At 52.6% G+C, this 24,772-nt stretch overlaps 3 protein-coding genes across 5 annotated transcripts in view; 1 reads left to right on the forward strand and 2 right to left on the reverse strand.

Moving 5' to 3' along the window:
• Window positions 1-14,100, reverse strand: part of AP3D1 (adaptor related protein complex 3 subunit delta 1) — a 44,326-nt gene extending 30,226 nt beyond the window's left edge. For all 3 annotated transcript variants that reach the window (XM_024740060.1, XM_024740061.1, XM_024740059.1), the window contains exon 1: window positions 13,770-14,100. In XM_024740060.1, the coding sequence (XP_024595828.1) occupies window positions 13,770-13,865 (96 nt within the window). In that variant the 5' untranslated portion in view covers window positions 13,866-14,100. The remainder of the gene's footprint in view (window positions 1-13,769) is intronic.
• A 7,884-nt stretch (window positions 14,101-21,984) lies between these two features.
• On the forward strand, window positions 21,985-24,594 carry JSRP1 (junctional sarcoplasmic reticulum protein 1). Its single transcript, XM_024739952.1, has 6 exons — window positions 21,985-22,102; window positions 22,489-22,526; window positions 22,672-22,801; window positions 23,074-23,244; window positions 23,934-24,025; window positions 24,133-24,594. The coding sequence occupies exons 1-6, from the start codon at window positions 21,985-21,987 to the stop codon at window positions 24,592-24,594; spliced, it is 1,011 nt and encodes a 336-aa protein (XP_024595720.1).
• A 157-nt stretch (window positions 24,595-24,751) lies between these two features.
• The window catches only part of AMH (anti-Mullerian hormone), a 3,194-nt gene continuing 3,173 nt past the window's right edge, over window positions 24,752-24,772 (reverse strand). Inside the window, exon 6 of the mRNA XM_024739992.1 lies at window positions 24,752-24,759. Coding sequence (XP_024595760.1) covers window positions 24,752-24,759 — 8 coding nt within the window. The remainder of the gene's footprint in view (window positions 24,760-24,772) is intronic.

Here is a 24,772-nt window from a genome sequence, read left to right on the forward strand (position 1 = left end):
TGCTCCACAAGAGAAGCCACCGCAACGAGAAGCCCGCGCACCGCAACGAAGAGTAGCCTCTGCTCGCCGCAACTAGAGAAAGCCTGCCCTCAAAGACCCAATGCAGCCAAAAATAAATTAAAAAATAAATTTAAAAAAATTATCTTAAATGTAAATGGATTAAATGCTCCAACCAAAAGACACAGACTGGCTGAATGGATATAAAAACAAGACTCATATATGCTGTCTACAAGAGACCCACTTCAGACCTAGGGACACATACAGACTGAAAGTGAGGGAAGAGAAAGAATAAACAAAACCCAAAGTTAGCAGAAGGAAAGAAATAATAAAGATCAGATCAGAAATCAATGAAAAAGAAATGAACGAAACAATAGCAAAGGTCAGTAAAACTAAAAGCTGGCTCTGAGAAGATAAACAAAATTGATAAACCATTAGCCACACTAATCAAAAAAAAAAAAGGGAGAAGACTCAAATCAACAGAATTAGAAATGAAAAAGTAACAACTGACACTGCAGAAATACAAAGGATCATATACCAAAACCAGACAAAGATGTCACACAAAAAAACTACAAGCCAGTATCTCTGATGAACACAGATGCAAAGATCCTCAACAAAACACTACCAAACAGAATCCAACAGCACATTAAAAGAATCATACACCATGATCAAGTGGGGTTGATGCCAGGAATGCAAGGATTCTTCAATATACCCAAATCAATCACTGTGAGACACCATATGAACAAATTGAAGGATAAAAACCATATGATAATCTCAATAGATGCAGAAAAAGCGTGTGACAAAATTCAACACCAGGGCTTCCCTGGTGGCGCAGTGGCTAAGAATCTGCCTGCCAATGTAGGGGACACAGGTTCGAGCCCTGGTCCGGGAAGATCCCACATACCGTGGAGCAACTAAGCCTGTGCACCAACAACTACCGAGCCTGTGCTCTAGAGTCCGTGAGCCACAACTACTGAGCCCACGTGCCACAACTACTGAAGCCTGCGAGCCTAGAGCCCGTGCTCCGCAACAAGAGAAGCCACCGTCATGAGAAGCTCGTGCACTACAACGAAGAGCAGCCCCCGCTCGCCGCAACTAGAGAAAGCCCACGCGCAGCAACGAAGACCCAATGCAGCCAAAAATAAATCAATAAAAAAAAAAAAAAAATTCAACACCCATTTATGATAAAAACTCTCCAGAAAGTAGGCACAGAGGGAAACTACCTCAACATAATAAAGGCCATATATGACAAACCCACAGCCAACATCATTCTCAATGGTGAAAAACTGAAACCATTTCCACTAAGATCAGGAACAAGACAAAACACAGCGAAAATGACTGTACTACCCAAAGCAATCTACAGATTCAGTCCAATCCCTATCAACTACCAATGGCATTTTCCACAGAACTAGAACAAAAAACTGCACAATTTGTATGGAAACACAGAAGACCACAAACAGCCAAAACAATCTTGAGAAAGAAAAATGGAGCTGGAGGAATAAGGCTTCCTGAATTCAGACTATACTACCAAGTTACAGTAATCAAGACAGTATGGTAATGGCACAAAAACAGAAATATAGATCAATGGAAAATGCAGCTAATGCAACTCAATATCAAAAAAAAAAAATCCAAAAAATGGGCAGAAGACCTAAATAGACATTTCTCCAAAGAATATATACAGATTGCCAACAAACACAGGGTGTAGAGGAAAGGGAACCCTCTTACACTGTTGGTGGGAATGTAAATTGATACAGCCACTACAGAGAACAGTGTGGAGGTTCCTTAAGAAACTAAAAACAGAACTACCATATGACCCAGCAATCCCACTACTGGGCATATACCCTGAAAAAACCATAATTCAAAAAGAGTCACGTACCACAATGTTCACTGCAGCTCTATTTACAACAGTGAGGACATGGAAGCAACCTAAGTGTCCGTCAACAGATAAATGGATAAAGAAGGTGTGACACATATATACAATGGAATATTACTCAGCCATAAAGAGAAACGAAATTGAGTTATTTGTAGTGAGGTGGATGGACCTAGAGTCTGTCACACAGAGTGAAGTAAGTCAGAAAGAGAAAAACAAATACCATATGCTAACACATATATTTGGACTCTAAAAATAAAAATGGTTCTCATGAACCTAGGGCCAGGACAGGAATAAAGACGCAGACGTAGAGAATGGACTTGAGGACACGGGGAGGGGGAAGGGTAAGCTGGGATGAAGTAAGAGAGTGGCATGGACTTACATACACTACCAAATGTAAAATAGCTAGCTAGTGGGAAGCAGCCGCATAGCACAGGGAGATCAGCATAGCACAGGGAGATCAGCTCGGTGCCTTGTGACCACCTAGGGGGTGGGGTAGGGAGGGTGGGAGGGAGACGCAAGGGCGAGGGGATATGGGGATATACGTGCACATATAGCTGATTCACTTTGCTGTACGGCAGAAACTAACACATCACTGTAAAGCAATTATACTCCAACAAAGATGTTTAAATAAATAAATAAAATGTTTCATATTCCCTTGGGAGTATTTAAATATTTATCTAAAACATAGTTACACACATGAAGTTAAAGTAAGGAACGTGGGAGAGAATGATTAGTCTTTGCAGTCTTATTTACACACAGCATTGCTAACAAAGAACTATTTACTCTCCTTTTCACAAAAAAAGAAAAAAAAATGGCCAAGGTATACAGGCATGATCTAGATCCAGGAAATTATACAGGCAGACCTCAGAGATATTGTAGGGAGGGTTTCAGACCACCTCAATACAGTGAATATCACAGTAAAGCAAGTCACATGTAAAAGTTACGTTTACACTGTTCCGTAGTCTGCCAGGTGTACAGTAGCATTATGTCTAAAAAAACATACACGCCTTAATTAAAATCACTTTATTGCTAAAAAAGGCTAACCATCATCTGAGCCTTCAGCGAGCCATCTTTTTTTTGGGGGGTGGGGGCGGGGGCGGGGGGCAGGATCTGAGTTCCCCGACCAGGTATTGAACCTGCGCCCTCAGCAGTGAAAGCGCCAAGTCGTCCTAACCACTGGACCGCCAGGGAATTCCTAGCGAGTCAATCTTTTTGCTGGTGGCGGCTCCTTCCCCGATGCTGTGGATGGGGCGGCCGTGGCCATTTCTTAAAATAAGACAATGAAGTCTGCCGTATCGGTGGCCTCTAGCGTCCGATACTGTTTGATGGCATTTTACCCACAGTAGAACGTCCTTCACAGTTCGAGTCAATGCTCTCAAACCCTTTATCAACTAAGTTACGTAATATTCTAAATGCTTTGTTGTCATTTCAACAATCGATTATGTCACGTCTTACGTGGGTGAGGTTCGTGAAGTCCCAAAACAACAGCAAGAGTTAACATCAGAGATCACAGATTACAGATCACCATCACGTAATAATGAGATAGTTTGAAAACTTGTGAGAATTACCAAAATGCAACACAGAGGAAGTGAGCAAATGCTGTTGGAAAAATGGCGGCGACACGCGTGCTCCCTGCAGGGTCGCCACAGACCTTCCATTCGTGATAAACGCAGTATGTGCAAAGCACAACGAAGGGAAGTGCAAAAAAATAAGGCCTGTCTGTACCAAAAACATGAAATAAAAATATTTTAAGATCTAAAGTATAAATAGCTAACACATATAACTGACACTGTTTTCAAAAAAAGAAGTTGGAGATGCAAGCACGACGAAATTCTCAAACACCTTGGCCTGTTCTGAGCAGGGTCACACTTCACCACAGAGCAAATAGTACTGAAATGGATGTGTGATTCACAATTTACCAGAGAACAAAGGATACAACCTTCCCTCATATATGAACCCGGCAGCTATAATAAAACAGCCATTTCAATACTGCCTGCTCAGCAGAGTTCCCTGGGACACTTAAAAATCCCCAGGATCCCCAGGCCCTCCCAGAGGAGTGGAGTCAGACCTCGAGGGCTGAGGCCCAGAGAAGCTGCCGTTGACCCTGAGGTGCTGGCAGGCTGCAAGACCATGCAGCTGGACCCTGGACTCCTCTTTTAGACTTCTTTTAAGAGATTTAGGTTCACAGCAAAACTGACTGGGAGGCAGAGGTTTCCCACCCCCCACCCCACGTGTGCACAGCGTCCCCACTAGCAGTATCCCCCACCAGTGCGACGTGTGTTACAACCGATGAACCTACACGGACACGTCGTTATCACCCAGCAGCCACAGCTGACGGAGGTTCACTAGTTTGTGGGTTTGCACACACATACACTGACCCTCATCCACCGTTACGGCGTCACACGGCGTAGTTTCACTGCCCTAAAACCCCTCTGTGCCCCGCCCATTCATCCCTCCTCTCCCCAATCCCCGCACCATTGATCCTTCCCCCCCTTCCAGAGTCCTGCCTTTTCCAGAATGTCCCAGAGTTGGAATCACAGTGTGTAGCCTTTACAGACTGGCTTCTTCCTCTCGGTCATGTGCTTTTTAAGGTTCCTGCGTGTCTTCCGTGGTTTGATGGCTTTCTCCTTAGTTCTGAGGGACACTGCATCGTCTGGATGCTCCGTCCACAACCTGGGCGACATTATCTCTGCTGCCTCGTCCCCTGCCGTCTCCCAGAGGTGCTCTCTGGATCGTCCCAACATGCCGGTCCTGCCACCACCCACAGCTGCCCCGGCTTGGGACCCAGAGCCCCAGCACCCTGCTCTCATGAGCACCAGCACCAGCAGTGCTCAGACCTTTGGGAGCTTGGACGGGTTGAGACCACCACTGCTGCCGCCAGAGATGGGTATAAGGACAGCAGTGTTTCCAGGGCATGCCAGTGTCAGACCAGAAACATTTCAGAAGTCGTTATGATACACGACCAGGGAGGGCTCTCCCTGTTATTCCATCCACCTTGCCAAGAACAACCCAGCTGCCATCTACGACCATCGCTTCCACAAGAAAATATTAACATTTTAACCCAGAAACGTAGGCGAGTCAGTGTCGAGACGAGAGAACTCCTGACGAGATGCAAGCAGGACCCACAAGGAGGGCACTGTCTTGTGCTCACCTGGCTGGGCATGGGCGCCGACGCCTCTGCAGCCGGAAGAGCCAGGCCTCCTGTAGAAGCCCGAGCTGAGGCCCACCCTGGGGTCAGGACCCTTCACCATCCCAACAACGAACACAGCCAGGGCACGGCGCTGAGCAGTTCAACGGACAGAGGCCAGACAGTCTATCTGGACCACTGCCACCCCATCCACCCCACGAGCCCCTTGTCCCCGCACTCAGCCCCCAGGACCCCACGCAGGCATGTCAAGCAGCTCCTGACGGCCAATCATGGCCCTTCTCGTCACCCAGTCGCCCTCGGCTCGGACTGGAGCCCCACCTCGGCAGAGACAGAAGCAGATGGGTGGGGGCCGGGGGCTGGGGGAGGGGAAATGGGGACCATAGAGTGGGCACGGCATCTCTGGTGGGGTGACAGAAATGTAAAGGTAGATCGTGCTGACGGCTGCGTGCTTTTGTAAATACACTAAAACCTTCACTGAATTTCTCACTTCAAGCAGGTGGATGCTAAGCTATATAAACCATACTGTCTCAATAAAGCCACACAGAGAAAAACCACTTCGGTGCCACCAGAATGGAAAGACGTTATTCAGCGACACGTGACCCGACGGGCCTGCGCCTCTGGTTCACAGCACTAGTCTACACCACAGCGGCGACCCTCCTCCCTGCAGGGCGACAGCGGCCCAGAGACCCGGCCCAGCAGTGGCCTCCAGGGCCTGAATCATTCAAGTGGAGGAGGAAGAAACCCTCAGCGCCGGGGTCCCCCAGCAGTGGACGGCGACGGTGGTGCCAGGACTCACCCTGAGCCTCCGCACCCAAGTAAGCGCTGGGGCCGACAAGACCAGATCAGAGGATTCGTGGCGGCACTCTGGGGAGGCCGAGCTTTGGGAGACAGTGAGGGGGGCACGCCCTTCCTGCCTGTGCCCACCGCGGACCCGGGCACAGCCGGGGGGGCCGGGACTCGGCCATGGGGCCGCAGTCAAGTCTCAGGCTTCCCGACCTTAGAATCCCACCCCGTCCCCCCAGCAGAGCTCCCAGCGCAAAGGCTCTCAGCTCTGCGGCCGTGTCCCCAGGGGACGCCGGGCCACACCTGGGACGTCCTTGGTCCTCAGACTGGAGGGTCTGGCAGGCAGTGCGTGGGGCCAGGGCGGCTGCTCCACACCCCAGCGCCCAGGACGGCCGCCCCCCAGGGGATGAGCAGGCCCCAGAGTCCACGGTGCCAAGGGGGCACCCCAGCATCGAGTCTACTTAGGTCACCATTCCTTCCTTGTTTTTTTTGTTTGTTTGTTTAATACTTTTGGCCACACCGCACGGCTTGTGGGATCTTAGTTCCCCGAGCAGGGATTGAACCCACGCCCTCAGCAGTGAAAACGCGGAGTCCTAACCACTGCACCGCAAGGAATTCCCCCCTCCTGCCTTTCAACCTCCTGGAATTGTCATGCAAGTGGCATTCCCGAGGGCTGGTGACCCGCACAGACACAGCCCACTACAGACTTGGTCCTCACAACTGCCACCGCCCACAGCCTGGCCACCCACTGCGCCCAGGGCCCGGACTGTGCCCTGTGAATAACTCCTCCAAGTCAGGGAGAGCTGAGAGCCTTACACTGGGAGCTCTGCTGCGGGGACGGGCTGGGGGTCGAAGGCTGGGAAGCTTGAGGCTTGACTGCAGCCCTGTGGCCGACCCCTGGCAGAGTCCCAGGACCCCCAGCTGTGCCCGGGTCCTCGGTGGGCACAGGCAGGACGGGCACGCCCCCCTCACTGTCTCCCGAGGCTTGGCCTCCCCAGAGTGCCGCCACAAATCCTCCATTCTGGTCTTGTTGGGCACCAGCGCCCAGACTCCCAGCACAAAGGCTGGGAGGGTCAGGCAGACGGTGTCACAAAGGCTGCAGATGGCACTACGCCAAGGAAAGAGTAAAGGCAGGCGAGGCCCCAGCGGCTGCTGCTGGGAACGGGAGCCACAGGAGTGCTTCTAGTGGTTGCGACGCTGCCCTGGAGGCCAAGGCTGCTCCTACCCATGCTGCTGCAGTGACTGCCCTCCCACGCAGGGCGCTTCATCAAATGCCCCAGGCGGGAAACAACCCAGAGGTCCGGCAACAGTCCGAAGGATGTTCCGAAGGATGTTCCGAAGGATAAATCAACCACAGCAGACCCCTGCCGGCGACCAAAGCGAACAAGCCACCGTGGCCCTTCCCCACAGCAGCGAGCGACAGAGGCGGCGACTGACACCAGCCTGCAAGCAGAAGTGAGCGAGACGTTCAGGGACATTTATGGGACAAAACTATAAGCAAGGCAAGGAAATTACCCTCGGAGAACTTAGGATAATTATCATGTGATACTTAAGCTGTACGAATGTGCATTATATACTTCACAACTAACAAGAGTTCGAAAAAAACAGAAATCTAGGAGACTCACCCTGTGGGCTGTCTAGGAAACCTCCCCGTTTCCCTTCACTCTGACATCCAGCGCGGGCGTCCCGCACAATGACCGACTCCCTGACACCAGCTGGGTGTCCCAAAACTCAGTTCGGATCTGACCCTCTCTGCCTGACATCGGCGCAGACCCCACAGGCTGAGGGCTCCGTCACAGGTCTGTCCCCACCTCACACACCCGCCAGCTGTAAACCAGAGTTCCCGTGACCCGCTTCTCCGCAGGGAAGCACTTACTCGTTCGTGTTTTCCAGTTTATCACACAGTAAGAGGCACGACAAAGGATACAGATGAACAGCTGGACGAAGAGGCAGAGAGGGTGGGGTTCAGAGGGTCAGGAGGCAGAGCTTCTGTCCTCGTGGCACTGGGGGGCGCCACCATCCTGGCACATGGATGCTTTCACCAACGGAGAACCTCCCTGAGCCTCATACTTTAGATATTTATGGAGGCTTCATCACGCAGGCATGATCCATCATTAACTCCACCTGCAGCCCCTCTCCCCTCTCCGAAGAATTGGCAGGCGAGCGGGTGTGAAGCTTCAAACCACGGTCTGGTCTTTCTGGTGACCAGTCCCACCCAGGAGCCCACCCCGGATCATCTCATTAGAACAAAAGACACTCTGATCACCCAGGAAACCCCAAGGGATTCAGCAGCTCAGTGTCAGGAACCGGGGGCAGCGACCAAATATCCCAACAAGGATGCCCCTACTACCTCTGTTGCTTAGGAAACGACAAAAGCTCCAGGAGCTCTGCGCCAGGAGCAGGGACAAAGGCCATCTTATCTCACAATAGCACAGCGTCCAACAACACAATGACAACACAGGGGACAAGGGACGCCTGGATGAAGGGCCAGCATTAGGGAATTCTGGGAAATTTTCCTTTATCAATTTGGGTCAGGGGTTCTCATCTGGGCAATCCCACCCCCCCCAGGGGACACTGGGCCCCGTCTGGGGAAACTGTGGTTGTCGAGACTGGGCATGGCCTGGTATCAGATGGGCGGGGCCAGAGATGCTGCTCCACACCCCAGAGCGCCCAGGCCAGCCCCCCTCAGAGGAATGACCCAGCCCTGATGTGGGCAGTGCTGAGGGGGAGAGACCCTGACTTAGGGTAACAACCCATTTACTAAACGTCCTATCTTCACTCTCCTCAGAAGCTGTTAAAAGGAATCTTACAGAAATAGCTTAAAAGCACCAAGTGCTTAGCCGTGCCAGACATAACATGTGCTTTTGTCACTGTCCTCGGAGCGAGGGCCAGCCCCACACACACCTCACAGCCCGAGGAGCCCCACACACCTCGGCACCAGGATGAACCCCAGGAAATCGCCATTTTTGAGGTCAGAAGCACTAGAATATCAGCACTTCACACAGTTCCATCTTAATCCCAGATTATACCCAATTTTAAAATCTCTCTCTACAGTCACCCCTTGGTATCTGTGGGGGATTGGTTCCAGGACCCCCGAAGACACCGAAATCCTCAGACACTCAAGTCCCTTGTATAAAATGGCGCAGACTTGCATACAACGTGCACACAGCCTCCGGTACACTTTAAATCATCTCTAGATGACTTACAATACCTGATACACTGCAAGTGCTGTGTAAATGGTTGCCTGCGCTCAGCAAATTCACGTCTTGTTTTTTGAAACTTTCTGGAAATTTTTTTTTGGAAATATTTTAAAAATGTGTTTAATGTATGTAACAGCACATATATAATATATACTTTTAAAAAATATTTACTTATTTATTTATTTGGCTGTGCCAGGTGTTCGTTGCAACACATGGGATCTTCGTTGCTTCGTGCGGGATCCTAGTTCCCTGACCAGGGATCGAACCCAGGCCCCCTGTATTGGGAGCATGGAGTCCTAACCACTGGACCACCGGGGAAGTCCCGAAACTTTCTGGAATTTTTAAAAAAAATACTTCCAATCCAAAATTGGCAAATACAGAACCTGCAGATACACACAGCCGACCACACACAATTAAAACTGAATTTTTTAAAGTTCAGAAACTTCGGGACTTCCCTGGTGGTCCAGTGGTTGAGAATTCGCCTTCCAACGCAGGGGATGCGGGTTCAATCCTTGGTCGGGGAACTAAAATCCCACATGCCACGGGGCAACTAAGCCCATGCGCCGTAACCACTGAGCCCGTGCACCGCAACGAAGACCCAACGCAGCCAAAAAAAATAAACAAAATTTTAAAACAAATAAATAAAAACAAAGTTCAGGGGACTTCCCTGGTGGTGCGGTGGATAGGACTCTGTGCTCCCAATGCAGGAGGCCTGGGTTCAATCCCTGGTCAGATCCCACATGTGTGCCGCAACTAAGAGTTCACATGCCACAACTAAGAAGCCTGTGTGCTGCAATTAAGACCCAGTGCAACCAAATAAATATTTAAAAAGCAAATAAATAAATTAAAAATAAAGTTCAGAAACTTCAGTTAAGTGGGTCGGAAGTTTTTAGACCCAAGAGAAAACACTCAGGCACCACCCAAACCCTGGCTGATACTGCTGAGTGTCGCCTGATGGAATAAGCTGTGGCACCAAACAGAAAACATGGAACCCACCTCAACGCCACTGGGGGGCAGGGTACATAAACTGCAGTGCCCCACGTGGAACCCACACTCGTGAGGTCTAAGCCCTCAGGAGCACTTGGCGTGCGTGGACAGCACTCAGGAAGGCTAACAGGCAAGACCAGGACAGAATCTTAACAGACAGAACCTCCCTCAATTTCTACGCACAGAAAAAATTCTCAAATTGATTTCTGGGGAGAAGAATGTTTTTTTGTTTTTTTTTTTTGTTTTTGTTTTTTTTTGCGGTATGCGGGCCTCTCACTGGTGTGGCCTCTCCCGCTGCGGAGCACAGGCTCTGGACGCGCAGGCTCAGCGGCCATGGCTCACAGGCCCAGCCACTCCGTGGCATGTGGGATCTTCCCGGACCGGGGCATGAACCCGTGTCCCCTGCATCGGCAGGCGGACGCTCAACCACTGCGCCACCAGGGAAGCCCGAATGTTACCTTTTGACTTAATAAACGCTAAGCTCGTTACCAAAAGTTACGGGTATAATTTAAAAGACTGAAAGAAAAACCCTTCCCCAAAACATTAAAAGTACTCATAAGAATGAAACGTTAAAAAGTCATTTGTTTTTTCCTAGTCATACCCAAGTTTTGGAAGCAAGGACATTCGCAAGTGAATTTCCACCTACCTGCCAACATTACCTGTACTGTATCTTAGGGACTGAAACAAACTCAAGCATCCAAGAAACAGGTGAATTAGCCAACTGTTTCTCAAACTTCTTTGACTCATTGGAAAACATATATTTTCCATGGTAACCCAACTCACAGGTATGCATACACTTAGTATCATAAGCTGAAACAAAAGCTTCAAAAAACAAGTTACTCCACCAGTGATCCGGATTTTCTAGCTTCTTCTTTTGGGGGCTCACAGAAGCCTGCATTCTGTCACTTGCTGCACCCTCATAGGCACTCAGCAAGGTGGAGAGGTGGCTGTCACCCCCACTTCAAAACATCAGGGGGCTCTCCCCAGGTCACCCAAAGAGACCCAAGAACCAGGATGCGGGTCTCCCAAAGTCAAATACTAAACCACGCTGCCTTCCCACATGGCTTTTAAAGTCACCGATAACCCTCACTTCTGTGGTGCCGCACATAAGTTTTAAACTAAAATCTATTACTTTGGGGACTTCCCTGGTGGTCCAGTGGTAAAGAATCTGCCTTACAATGCAGGGAACACGGGTTCGATCCCTGGCCGGGGAACTAAGATCTCACATGCCGCAGGGCAACTAAGCCCACACGCCTCAACTGGAGCCCCCGTGCCACAAACTACAGAGCCCACGCACTCTGGAACCTGCGCGCCACAACTACAGAGCCCACGCGCCACAACTAGAGAGAAGCCCATGCATCACAACGAAAATCCGGCACACTGCAACTAAGACCCAACGCAGCCAAAAATAAATTAAATTAAAAAGTAAATAAGGGCTTCCCTGGTGGCGCAGTGGTTGAGAGTCCGCCTGCCGATGCAGGGGACACGGGTTCATGCCCCGGTCCGGGAAGATCCCACATGCCGCGGAGCGGCTGTGCCCGTGAGCCATGGCCGCTGAGCCTGCGCTTCCGGAGTCTGTGCTCCGCGGCGGGAGAGGCCACAACAGTGAGAGGCCCGCGTACCGCAAAAAAAAAAAAAAAGTAAATAAGTAAATCCTTAAAAAAGAAATCTGTTACTTTTAGGGGAAACTATACTGCTGCCAGAAGTCTTCCCTGGAATGTGTGGGGCGGGGTGGGGTAGAAGGGAAGAAGTCATCTTGGAGCTAGAAGAGTCACCCCCACAGCCACCTGCTGTGCTCCAGAACATCTGGAACCAATAATGACCCTCCAGATCACAACTCTTCTGATGAGGAAACCTCCACATCCCAACGCCACATCTGTGGGAATCGCCAACAGGCTAAGGGCAGTATTCGCGTGGAACCTTGCCTTGAGGACTCCCAGCACCAGCACCTCCACCACCAAAACCCCATTTAGTAGGCTCGGAGCCTGTGGGGACAGCGCCATCAATCCCAAATGAATAGAGCACAGCCCAGGGTACTACCAGTGATGACCGGCACACGCCGTAAAAAGCAGACCCCCCTAACTGCATTGTGCATCTCTCTACTGGAAAGACCCCTCGGCCCCTCCTCAGAATCCCGGAACAGACTGCTCAGTAACATCCACTAACCAAGGCGGGAAAATCAGGAGGCCAACTGGCACAGAAAAAGAAATCTAAGGGTACAGACACCTTCCAAATTCACTTAGCCACGCTTAGTATCTAAAATGCAGGCCAGGGCTTCCCTGGTGGCTCAGGGGTTAAGAATCCGCCTGCCAATGCAGGGGACACAGGCTCCATCCCTGATCCAGGAAGATCCCACATGCCGCGGAGCAACTAAGTCCATGAGCCATAACTACTGAGCCCGCATGCCACAACTACTAAAGCCCGAGCGCCTAGAGCCCGTGCTCGGCAACAAGAGAAGCCACCGCAATAAGAAGCCCGTGCACCGCAACGAAGAGTAGCCCCCGCTCGGCGCAACTAGAGAAAGCCCGCGCGCAGCAACGAAGACCCAACGCAGCCAAAAAGAAATAAATAAATATTTTAAAAATTGAAATAAAATAAAATAAAATGCAGGCCAACCAGCTACTCTTTCAACTCAAAGAGAAACTGAAAATCAGACCAAGAGTTCCCTACACTTGTAACCAACACAGCTGGCCAGAGCTTCCAACGTGATTTAAAACCCAAGTGTAGCCAGAGAAGAGAAGGAGTGACAGAAATGAACCAAAACAACCTAATTACATTTCAGCGAGGTCACACCCATTCTGAGAAAGTGCAACAAAGAGGCAAGGAACTCAGGCTCTCAGCTGAAGGACAGAGCCCAGGGCCCTTGGTGCCTCCCAGCAAATTCCTTGTCTGCACCTTCCTCTGGGTACTGCTGGGCTTCTCGGGAGCCACTGTGAGGGCCGGCGGGGTGTAATCTGGTAATGGGACCTGCACAATGTCTAACAGCTGCTCTCCATCGGGCAGCCTCACTCTCCAGCCAGGAAAAGGGGACCTTCTCCAACACCCCATTGTGTAAGTGCAGGCTTGGGCGTCCATTCATGGAAGTCAGAGGTCTGGTAGTCACTAACTGTCCCCGATCCTCCTAAATCTAGGTCACAGGTTGGGGGGTGGCGGGAGGGAAGAAAATGGTGCCCACGATTACATTACTTCTGGAAAACCTTTTCCCTCCGACTTTCGGGTATCTAGTTAAGTCGGCTTCCCTATTCCAGGACCCCTGAGCGGCTTCCTCATTTCGGCCGAGGACATCCGCTGCCCCAGCCTCCTACCCCGTAAGAGGCGCGGCCCCACCTTCCGGGGGACACGGGCCCACGAGGCAAGACCTGGACGTGCGTTTATCCCACCAGGGGTTCCCCCGCGGAGAGGAGAGTCCCCCAACCAGGAGTCCAAGGACTGGGGCGGGGCCGGGGGCCCTCCCTTTTGAACAGAAGACCGAGAACCACACTCAAGATTGGAGATCCACCGCTGGGGGGGCGGGGGTGGGCTGTGAAGTCTCTTCCGGGCCACCCTCGGGGAAGAGGCGGGCCCCCAACGCCAGGCAATAAACTAAGGCTCTGAGACAGAGCGCGCGTGCGGAGGCCCAGGCCGCGGGCAGCCGGGGCTCGAGCCGGGTGCGGGGCCTCGGGGGCGGGCTGGGGGCAGGAATCAGGGGCAAAGCCGGGGTCGGGGTCAGGGCCGGGGCCGGACTGCGTCGACGCGAGGGTCCGGGTCCGGATCCGGGCCCGGGCCAGCGCGCCGGGCTCACCTCGTCCTCCTTGGGGTTGCGGATGCCGCGCACCAGATCCTGCAGATTCTTGTCGAACATGCGGTCGATGCTGCCCTTGACCATCTTGAGGGCCATCGCGGCTGCTGCCGCCGGGCCCGAACCCCGGGAGGCCCGCGGCCAGGCGCCCTGAGGGGGCCCGGGGGACCGCGTCTGCCGCCCGCGGAGCGCTGCGCTGCCAGCCGCCGCGGCGGGGCGGTCTCCCAGGCCAGGTCGGCGGCGGTCGGCGGGGCGGCGGCGGCAGCGGACCCGCTCAGCAGGCCGCGCTCCCCTCCCCTCCGGCTCCGCGCCGCTTGCAAATGGCGGACAAAATGGCGGCCGGTCAGCTGACGGCGGTAACCCGGACCGGGCGGCCCGCCCCCCTAGGCCCCGCCTCCCTGTAAACCCCGCCCCTTCACCCCTAGACGCCGCGTTTCCCTGACAACGCCAGACAGCCCAATGGAAACGCAGACAACGGCCTCCGGGCCGCTCGGCCGCGCCCCCTCCAGCTCAGGGCTCTTCCCTCTCATAGGTCAGTGACCTCCGGAACTCCACCTACTTCCTCGTTCCGGTTGTAACCACGCCCTCTAAGCGCTCCCTCCCTGGCCCGCCCCTCAATTAAGTGACAGGTGTGGGCGGGCCCATCTGTGGGCGGGGCCTGCTATGGGCGGGGCGCCCACGTGGAGCTTCCCAGAGTGGTTCCTGGAGAAGGACCCAGCTCCGCCCTTTCTGATTCTAAAAGCTGACGGTGTCAGAGAACTTCCAAAACCGACTCTGCGGCGAACCGATCCTGAGTCTCCTGCACATCTCACAAAATCCTGTGATATGGGCAGGACAGGGATTAACAGGGCCACGTGGAAAAACTGAGGCCCAGAACTAGGACTTCAACACAGTTTTTCATTCAACGAACTTTATTGACAGCCTACTTTGTGCCAGGCCTGACCAGTGAATGAGATACACTTGGTTCCTGCCACCGTGATCCACCATAAAGAGAGTAAAAAAGCAAGCCACAAACTGGGGTAAGATATTAGCAATACATATATCTGACAAAGGACTTATATCCACAATACAGTTAAACAGAAAATAAAGCAGAACCAAACAAAAGTTCCTACAAATCGCAAAGAAAAACACAAACCAGTTAAAACATGGCAAAAGATTGTGAATATGCATTTCACAAAAGAAGATATCCAGGGCTTCCCTGGTGGCGCAGTGGTTGAGAGTCCGCCTGCCGATGCAGGGGACACAGGTTCGTGCCCTGGTCCGGGAAGATCCCACATGCCGCGGAGCGGCTGGGCTTGTGAGCCATGGCCGCTGAGCCGGCGCGTCCGGACCCTGTGCTCCGCAATGGGAGAGGCCACAACAGTGAGAGGCCCGCGTACCGAAAAAAAAAAAAAGAAGGTATCCAAATGGCCAATAGACTGCTGTATCTCAGTTATGAGGGAAAAGTAAATTTAAACCACACTGAGATATTTCTGTACCCCCATAAAAATGGCTAAAATTAGAAAGATTGCCAATTTCAAGTGTGGCAAGGATGTGGAGCAACTGCAACTCCCCTGTCTTACATTTCAGGTAGGAATGTAAAACTAAACAGCTACACTGGAAGCCTTTGTAGTGGAAGCACAGAGTCTTAACCACTAGACTACAAGGGAAATCCCCTGGCTGTATCTTTTAAAGCTAATATATGTATGCCCTTTGACCCAGCAACTCTACTACTGTACCCAACAAGAATGCATAAATACATCCACCAAAGACTTGGATAAGAATGTTCACAGCAGCCGTATTTATATTAGCCCAAAACTCAAAATGATCCAAATGTCCATTGACATAAAATGGATATATAACTCCTGTGGTATATCCAACAACGGAATACTATGCGGCAACAAAAAAGAACAAATCACTGGGACTTCTCTGGTGGCACAGTGGTTAAGAATCTGCCTGCCAATGCAGGGGACACGGGTTTGAGCCCTGGTCTGGGAAGATCCCACATGCCGCAGAGCAACTAAGCCCATGCGCCACAACTACTGATCCTGTGCTCTAGAGCCCCCGAGCCACAACTACTGAGCCTGTGCACCTAGAGCCCGTGCTCCACAACAAGTGAAGCCACCACAATGAGAAGCCCACACACCACAGCAAAGAGTAGCCCCCACTCGCCGCAACTAGAAAAAGCCTGCTTCACCAGTGAAACAATAAAAGTTGCTATTAACCAAAAAAAAAAGAAAAAAGAAAAAGCCCGTGCGCAGCAACAAAGACCCAATGCAGGCAAAAATAAATAAAAATTTATAAGAAAAAAAGAACAAATTACTAATACACAGAACAAAATAGATGAATTACACAGACACAATGGTGAACACAAAAAAGTGTACACAGTGTGGTTCTATTGCCATGATGTCCAATTGCAGGCAAAATTAATCTATGGTGATAGAAATTAGTAACATCATACGTTACACAACTATACAAGAAAGAACTGGAAACTGGATAAATAAATTCAATAAAAAATTAGTAGACATGTGAAGAAGCAAGAAAATGTAACCTATGAACAAGAGAACAAAAGGGATGAATAGAAATGGACCCTGGGGACTTCCCTGGTGGTCCAGTGGTTAAGACTCTGTTCTTCCACTGCAGGGGGTTCGGGTTTGATACCTAGTCGGGGAACGAAGATCCCACATACTGCTCAGCATGACCAAAAAAAGAGAAATGGACCCTGAAATAACAGAGAGACGAGAATAAGCAAAGACTATACTATAGCTACTACAAATACACTCAAAGATTGTAAAGAAAACATGTACACAATGAAGAAAGAAAAAGGAAGATTTAAAAAATAAACCAAGGAACTTGTAGACTGAAAAAGTACAACATATGAAAAATATTCATTACATGGAATTAATAACAGATTAGACATTGAGGAAGAAAAGATTAGTGAAATTAAAGACTTAAAAGCTATCTAAAATGAAGCACACAGAGAGCGAAAACGCTTACAAGATGAACAGAACCTCAGTGACCTGTAGAACAATATCAAGTAATCTAATATACATAACTGGAGTCCTAGAAAGAAGGAGAGAGAAGAAGAACAAACAAAAAACCAAAGAATGAGGCTTCCCTGGTGGTGCAGTGGTTAAGAATCCACCTGCCAATGCAGGGGACACGGGTTCGAGCCCTGGTCCAGGCAGATCTCACGTGCCGTGGAGCCACTAAGCCTGTGCGTCACAACTACTGAGCCTGCACTCTACAGCCCATGAGCCACAACTACTGAGCCCACGTGCCACAACTACTGAAGCCCGCGCGCCTACAGCCCATGTTCCAAAATGAGAAGCCACTGCCATGAGAAGCCCGTGCACGGTAACAAAGAGTAGCCCCTGCTCACCACAACTAGAGAAAGCCCACTCACAGCAACGAAGCCCCAACGCAGCCAAAAATAAATAAATAAATTTATTTATTTTTTAAAAAATCAAAGAATGAATGGCCACAAAGCTTCCAAATACAGTAACTATAAAACCACAATCTAAGAAGCTCAACGAACCCCAGAGGAGATAAACACAGAGAAAAGCACAACCAAGCACATTATAAATTAAAGTGTTGGAAATCAGAGATAAAGTGGGAATTCCCTGGTGGTCTGGTGGTTAGGACTTTGAGCTTCCACTGCAGGGGGCCTGGGTTCTATCCCTGGTCGGGGAACTAAGACCCCACAAGCCGACAGAGGAGATAAACACAGAGAAAAGCACAACCAAGCACATTATAAATTAAAGTGTTGGAAATCAGAGATAAAGTGGGAATTCCCTGGTGGTCTGGTGGTTAGGACTTTGAGCTTCCACTGCAGGGGGCCTGGGTTCTATCCCTGGTCGGGGAACTAAGACCCCACAAGCCGTGCGCAGCATGTGGGATCTTAGTTCCCCGACCAGGGATTGAACCCAGGCCCCCTGCAGTGGAAGCGCTGAGTCTTAACCACTGGACCACCAGGGAAGTCCCAGGCAATACCTATTTTCAGATAAATAAAAGCTGAGTGAACGTGTGGCCAGTAGACATACAATAAAAGAAATGTTTTCATTCCTAGGTTTTGGCACCAAAAAAAAAAAAAAAAAAGAAAGAAAGAAAAAGAAAGGAATGTTAAAGGAAGTTCTTTGGAAAGAAGGAAATGTTACCAGAGATTTGGATCTATGCAATGGAATGAAGGACACAAGAAATTTACAAAATGTGGTTAATGCAATTTTTTTGTTTTTTAATTTGGCTATGCCAGGTCTTAGTTGCAGCATGCAGGCTCTTCTATTTCCCTGACCAGGGATCGAACCCAGGCCCCCTGAGTTGGGAGTGCAGAGCCTTATCCACTGGACCATCAGGGAAGTCCCAATATAATTATTTCTTTTCCTTTTTTTTTTAAAATAGTCTCTTCCTTACTGCATTCAGGGTTTTTTTTTTTAATTAATTTATTTTTTATTTATTTATTTTTGGCTGCGTTGGGTCTTCATTGCTTTGCACGGGCTTTCTCTAGTTGCGGTGAGCAGGGGCTACTCTTTGTTACCGCGCACGGGTTTCTCATTGCAGTGGCTTCTCATTTTGGAACATGGGCTGTAGGCACACAGGCTTCAGTAGTTGTGGCTCGTGGGCTCTAGAGCTCAGGCTCAGTAGTTGTGGCACGCAGGCTCAGTAGTCGTGGTGCACGGGCTCAGTAGTTGTGGTGCATGGGCTTAGTTGCCCCGCGGCATGTGGGATCTTCCCGGACCAGGGATCGAACCCGTGTCCCCTGCATTGGCAGGCGGATTCTTAACCACTGTGCCACCAGAGAAGCCCTATAATTATTTCTTAATGTCTTCAGATGATAATTCCCTTTTAAAGAAAAACTAACAGCAATGTGCTATGAGATTTATTTTACAACATATTTGAAGTTAAGCAATAGTATATACAGAATGGGAGGTGGAAATGGAAATGGAAGCTTGTAAGGGTCTTACAGGATGTGTGAAGCAGTATGTTTTAACCCTAGTCATATTCAGAGACAGAAAGTAGAATGGTGGGGGCCAGGGGCTGGGGGAGGGGTGGAGAGTCAGTATTTCATGGGGAGAGAGTTTCAGTTTGGGAAGATGAGAAAGTTTTGGAGATGGATGGCGGGGATGGTTGGCCAACAATGTGAAGGTACTTAATGCCACTGAGCTGTGCACTTAAAAATGGTTAAGATGGTGAATTTTATATTTATGTGTACTTTACCACAATTAAAAATTAATGCACAGGGCTTCCCTGGTGGCGCAGTGGTTGAGAGTCCGCCTGCCGATGCAGGGGACACAGGTTTGTGCCCCGGTCCGGGAAGATCCCACATGCCGCGGAGTGGCTGAGCCCGTGAGCCATGGCCACTGAGCCTGCGCGTCCAGAGCCTGTGCTCCGAAAAAAAAAAAAAAAAATTGCAGGAAGACAGGATCCGAACCTGCACTTGACCAAATCTCCTCCTCTCCTCCTCCTAATCCCAGCCCTGTCAGATGCAAGTGAAGGGATACACACAATGTGGTCCCTCCACACGCGGGAGCATCACTCAGCCACGAAAAGGGGTGAAGCCACAACACTCGCTGCAACCTGCATGTACCCTGAGAACACGATGCTCAGTGAGAGAAGCCAGACACAGAAGGACACACAGGGTGTGATTCCACTGACAGGAAACGTCCAGAACAGGCAGATCCACAGACACAGAGAGTGGATACCTGGTTGCCAGGGGCTGGGGATAGGGGGTGACTCTGATGGGGACAGGCTTCTTTGGGGGTGATGGAATGTTCTGGAACTGGATAGAGGTGATTGTGGCACAACTGTGGGAATGTACTAAATACCACTGGATTGTACACTTTACAGAGTGAATTGCACATGAACTGTATCTCAATAAGGCTGTTATTTAAGAAAATGACAAAGTAATTTCCAGTACAGCTCGGCTGGGCTGAGTGGTGTGTGTTTGATGATTGACTAAACAAAGGTGTGGATGGGTGACTAGGTGGGATGATACAAAAGCAGTCCACAATTGAATGTAAATTGGTGCAGACACTATGGAAAACGGTATGGAGGTTCCTCAAAAAACTAAAAATAGAGTTACCGTATGTTCCAGCGATCCCGCTCCTGGGCATATATCCAGACAAAACTCTAATCCAAAGCGATACGTGAACCCCTATATTCCTCGCATCACTATTCACAATAGCCGAGACATGGAAACAACCTAAATGCCCATCGACAGAGGAATGGATAAAGAACATGTGGTATATATATACAATAGAATATTACTCAGCCATAAAAAAAGAATGAAATAATGCCATTTGCAGCAACATAGATACAACTAGAGATTATCATACTAAGTGAAGTAAGTCAGAGAAAGACAAATATATGATATCACTTAAACGTGGAATCTAAAATATGACACAAATGAACTTATCTACGAAACAAAAACAGAGTCACAGACATAGAGAACAGACTTGTGGTTGCCAAAGGGAAAAGGGGGGTGGGAGAGGGATGGATTGGGAGTTTGGGATTAGCAGATGCAAACTATTATATATAGGATGGATAAACAACAAGGTCCTACTATAAAGCACAGGGAACTATATTCAATATTCTGTGATAAACCACAATAGAAAAGAACATGAAAAAATATATATACGTATAACTGAGTCACTTTGCTGTACTGCAGAAACTAACACAACATTGTAAATCAACTATACTTCAATTAAAAGAAAAAAAAAAAAACAGCCCACAGTTGAGCCTCACTGCCCCTCTGGGAGGAAACGACCCCACTTTCCAGATGAGGAAACCAAGGCCTCTGAGCTGTGCCTGACCCGCGTCAGCCAGCAGAGCCTGGCTTCTTTTCGATGGTGTCATCCTCCTCCCTGAAGCCCTCCCTGATGGACCCCGGCTCCACAGGGACATGGATGTTTAGCTGCTTCTGAGCCCGGCACACAGCAGGTGCTCATAAAAGCGAGGTGACCACGCTTTGTGGGTGCTCCCACCCCCAGGGACCCTCTTTTCTGAGGTTGAGAGAGGAAGCAATGCTCCCAGAGTCACCGCGGCCAGCCTGGTGGTGGCTTTGTGCTCATGGGGGTGGGGCCAGTGCCTGGCCCTGCTCCGAGGTGGGGATGTGCCCCAGCAGGGACCTCAGGCCAGCCCTCCTTCCACCCCCGCGGCGGCTGAGGAGCTGATTGGCCCACCTCGCGGCCTCCAGCCACCTGCTGTTGTCTGTCTTGGGGCCACCCTCCCCATGCTCCATCCTGTCCACCAGGCCCAGCGTGGCAACAGTGGGGTAAGAGGGGCAGAGGGAGGCCTGGGCAGAGATGGGGGTCCCTGGGATCTGGGAGGGCATCCCTGAGGTCCATGGGGGTCCCCGACTCCTGTAGCTGCCCACACACACCCTTAGGGGCACCCCCTGGCCCACTGGGCCCCTTCCCCACGGCCTGCTCTGGCCCCAGGGATGGGTCACACTAACGTTGGCGCCAGAGACCCTGGGGACCCCAAAGAGCAGGGCTGTGGAAGCCAACAGACGGGTTTGGCTCCAGCTCTGCACAACCTCTGGCCCACGGCTCCACCTCCAGCCTCAGTTTCTTCATCTGCCCTATGGGAGCAGAGATGGCCAGAGGAGGCGGCGGCCCCAGCGTTGGGGTCTGGAGGCCCGGGACCCCTGCCCTTGCCTGCCAAGGCCAGAACCAGGCTGGTCCCGGCTGCTGGGGCTTGAGCTCCTACACCCAGGGTGTCTGAGGGGAGGCTGGGTGCAAGGAATAGGGGGTGAGGATGGTCCAAAGGAAGACCCCAGGAGGGCAAGGGCCTAGGAGGGGCTGGGCCCCACATTGGCCTGTCCTGCTGGCCTCAGGCACTGGATAAAAATAGTCGCTGGTCTCTGAGAACATGAGCCGACCCTGGAGCCAAGGGTTCCGGTTTGGGCTCTTTGCTCACCTCTGTGTGACCATGGCCAGAACCCAGCCCACTCTGGGCCCCAGCAGCCCAGCAGCCTGTCAGGAGGGGTCCTGAGGCAGGCCTGAGGGGGGTAGGGAGAGTGCCTGGCGGAGGGCTGTGGTCGTGCCCTGCGTGTGAAGCTACCGAGGAAAGGTGGCTCCAGGCAGAGGGACAAGGAAGGCGGTGTGGGAAGGTAGGGAGCCCCCTTCTCCCCAGGTCAGGCCCAGGCCCAGGCCCATACCAGGGGCTCAGCAAATGCAGGCTGCCTCTTCCCCCTCCCCCCGAAGCCAGACTCTGGACCTGCTGCTTCCCAGACGTCTCCATGACAACCAGGGCCTTGGAGGAGTTGGATGGAGGCCTGGGCAGTTGCCAAGTGGACGAGGACCTCTCTGCACTGGCTGACCCCTGCCCAGGCCGGCCCCGGGAGGACAGGGCTCAAGGTAGCCAAGAGGGTACCACAGGATGAAGCCCACGCCCCCATCCTCTTGTTGAGCCAGGTGGCTCACCTTCAGGGACCAGGACTTGGCTTCCCACACTGGACTGACTTAAACCATGCCCCCCATTTCCAACCTGTGTCCATTAGTGTGTCGGGGGTTTGTAAAGAGCCCAGAGAACACAGGTGCTGGGCCACACAGGTCAGGGTTTGAGTCCCAGCTTGGCAGTGACGTGCTGTGTGCCTTCATGCAAGGCTGCCTCTGCGTCTGTCTGCTTTCTAATCTGCAGAACGGGAGCAGTCACCTGCCCCTCACCCAGCAGAACTGAGCGGAGGGTGGGATCACCCTGGGGGTTTCCACGACTGTGACTGTTCCTCTTTTCCTGCCAACAGCGACATCCAGGCTGGCCGACTCCAGCAGCTGGCCCCATGTGAGTAGCCGGGGCCCTGGGGTTTCAGCCCAGGGTACCCCTAGAGTAGGGGACATGTTTTCCAAGAGGGTGCGTTTCTGCAGCCCATGGGAAGGGTTTGGTCTCCCTTAGGGAAACACCCAGGATGACATGTTACTCCCCACAGGATTCTCAGGAGCCGGCAGCTGAGGGCAGCCCCGCAGGCGGTGTGGATGCTTGGCCCAAGAAAACAGAAAAGGAGCCTGTGGACAAAGTGGCCTCCGGACCGGGTAAGGAGAAGCTGAAAGCAGGAGCAAGTGGGTTTCCGGGAGGCAGGGGTGACGTGGGGGGGGGGGTGTGGAGCAGCATGGGGGGGGGGGACCTCTGCTAATTCATGATAACACCAGTTTAGGTGCCACTAAGCTTCAGCTAATTATCTTCTAGAATATTCTTGGCATCCCAGTGAAGCAGCCAATCCCGCAGGGCTTAGTTCCTCGGCCCAGGGCCGCACAGCCGGGCAGGGCAGAGCTGAGTTTAGCCGCGGGTCGGCCCCACGCGGCCTGCGCCCAGCCCGCACTTGCTCCCGCAGGCCCCCGGAGCCCCGCGCAGAAGAAGGCGCAGGCCGCGCCGCCCTCGCAGCCGCCGCCCACGCCCCCGGTCCTGAGCGAGGAGCTGCTCTGGGGACACCTGACACTCAACAGGTGCCTGGTGCTCGCCTCGCTCGTGGCGCTGCTGGGCTCCGCCTTCCAGCTGTGCCGAGGTGAGCCTGCGCCGCAGCACGTGGTTACTCCCTCCCGGAAGCGCGGACAGCCCAGGGGGCGGGTCTGTGCGCTCCCACTCTAGGCCGTGCGCGCCCCCTTCCCCCCAGTATGGACCTTATGAGTGAGGGGGGGTTCCCCCGCCCCGTGCACCTCCTGCTCAGGGACAGACTGACCTTGTGCACCCCGACGGTCGCGCCCGAGTCCCTCTATCCAGGACCAGCTTTGACCCCCGCCTCCCATAGACCTTAAGAGGAGCCCTGCCCCCCACCCCCCAGCAAGGACCTCGGTGCACCTCCCTTTCCCGGTGACCGACCCTCACCGCCCCCCGACTCCCACCCCGGGCCTTGTAGGCCCGGGATGGGCGTGTGCGCCCCCGTTCGGTAGCGTGCTGCTTTCTCTGTGCGCCAGGGCGGGCGCTCCTGCGTCCCTCAGAGAAACGGGAGCATCCTTTTGCAGCCTGAATGAGGGAGGTTTGAAGGGAAGGTCATCGCAGCAGCGGAGACTCGGAACTCCTTCCCAGGGCTCGGAGGGACCCAGCCCAGCCTCAGCGTACCCGGTGGGGTCCGGCTGGGCCCCCTTGCATGTCCCCAGGGAGAGGGGTCTCTGGGGGCAAGGGCGGGGATGGACGGTGTGCAGTGGTCGGTCCCCTGGGCCAGGCTGTTTCGCATCCCCTCCCGTCCCCTCCCAGAGGCCGTGGCGGGGGAGGCGGAAGCCCCTGCGCCTGTCCCTGAGCCGTGGGTCCCGCCAAGCTCGTCCCTGAAGGAGCCAGCGTCACCCCTGGTAAGCACTTCCTCAAGTGACCTGTCAGTGGGGCCTTCACTGGGGGAAGGGGCCTGGGCCGTGGAACTCTGTGCCGACCCCACCACCCCACACTGTCCACACTGCAGCCAAAGTCCGTGGCCTGGGCCCCCCCACTGGGATCGCTCGAGCCCCCGGCGAAGGTAGAGGAAAGGGCCGCGGTTCCCAGGAGCAGCGGGGCTGCAGGGAAGGACAAAGGGGAGTCTGAGGAGGCCGCTGAGGAGGAGCGTGTGCCGCTTGCCGACCGAGGGCCCAAAGAGAGGCGGAAGAAGGCGGAGAGGCTGAGAAAGGAGAGGCCCCGTAAGGAGAGACCACAGAAGGAAGAGAGGCCGAGGAGGGAGAGATCCCGGAAAGAGGAGAGGCCGCGGGCTGCCGGGGAGGCCCTACCCCGACGCTGGGAGGCGCGCGAAGGGGGCCATCGGGCATGGGCGGGAGAGTCCAGAGACCCCGAGCATAGGAAGAGGCAGGTCTGGGCCTCCCCGCGGCGCCCCGATGAGGAGGACCGGCCTCCCGGCCGCCAGAAGCACCACGCGGGCAAGGGGCGGGACTGAGCCAGACCTGGGTCCTGCGCGGGGGTCCCTGAACCTCTGCTCGACCGCCCCGCAGTTCCAGCAAATAAAGCGAGCGCTGTGGTCCCCCTCATCGCCTGCTCCTTTGTGCCTGGACTCCAGAACCTGCCCGGGGCCTGAGTGACAGGGATGGGGAGCTTTAGGCGGCTGGGGGGAGGGG

Source organism: Neophocaena asiaeorientalis, unplaced genomic scaffold (assembly GCF_003031525.2).
Source record: "Neophocaena asiaeorientalis asiaeorientalis breed wild unplaced genomic scaffold, Neophocaena_asiaeorientalis_V1.1 scaffold469, whole genome shotgun sequence".
Taxonomy (NCBI): domain Eukaryota; kingdom Metazoa; phylum Chordata; class Mammalia; order Artiodactyla; family Phocoenidae; genus Neophocaena; species Neophocaena asiaeorientalis.

Excerpts from the sequence above, each read along its gene's own strand:
- JSRP1 (XM_024739952.1), top strand. The coding sequence starts at position 21,985 with ATGACAACCAGGGCCTTGGAGGAGTTGGATGGAGGCCTGGGCAGTTGC. Across the intron at positions 22,527-22,671 it reads ACTCCAGCAGCTGGCCCCAT|GATTCTCAGGAGCCGGCAGC; the intron begins GTGAGTAGCCGG and ends TACTCCCCACAG. Across the intron at positions 23,245-23,933 it reads CGCCTTCCAGCTGTGCCGAG|AGGCCGTGGCGGGGGAGGCG; the intron begins GTGAGCCTGCGC and ends GTCCCCTCCCAG.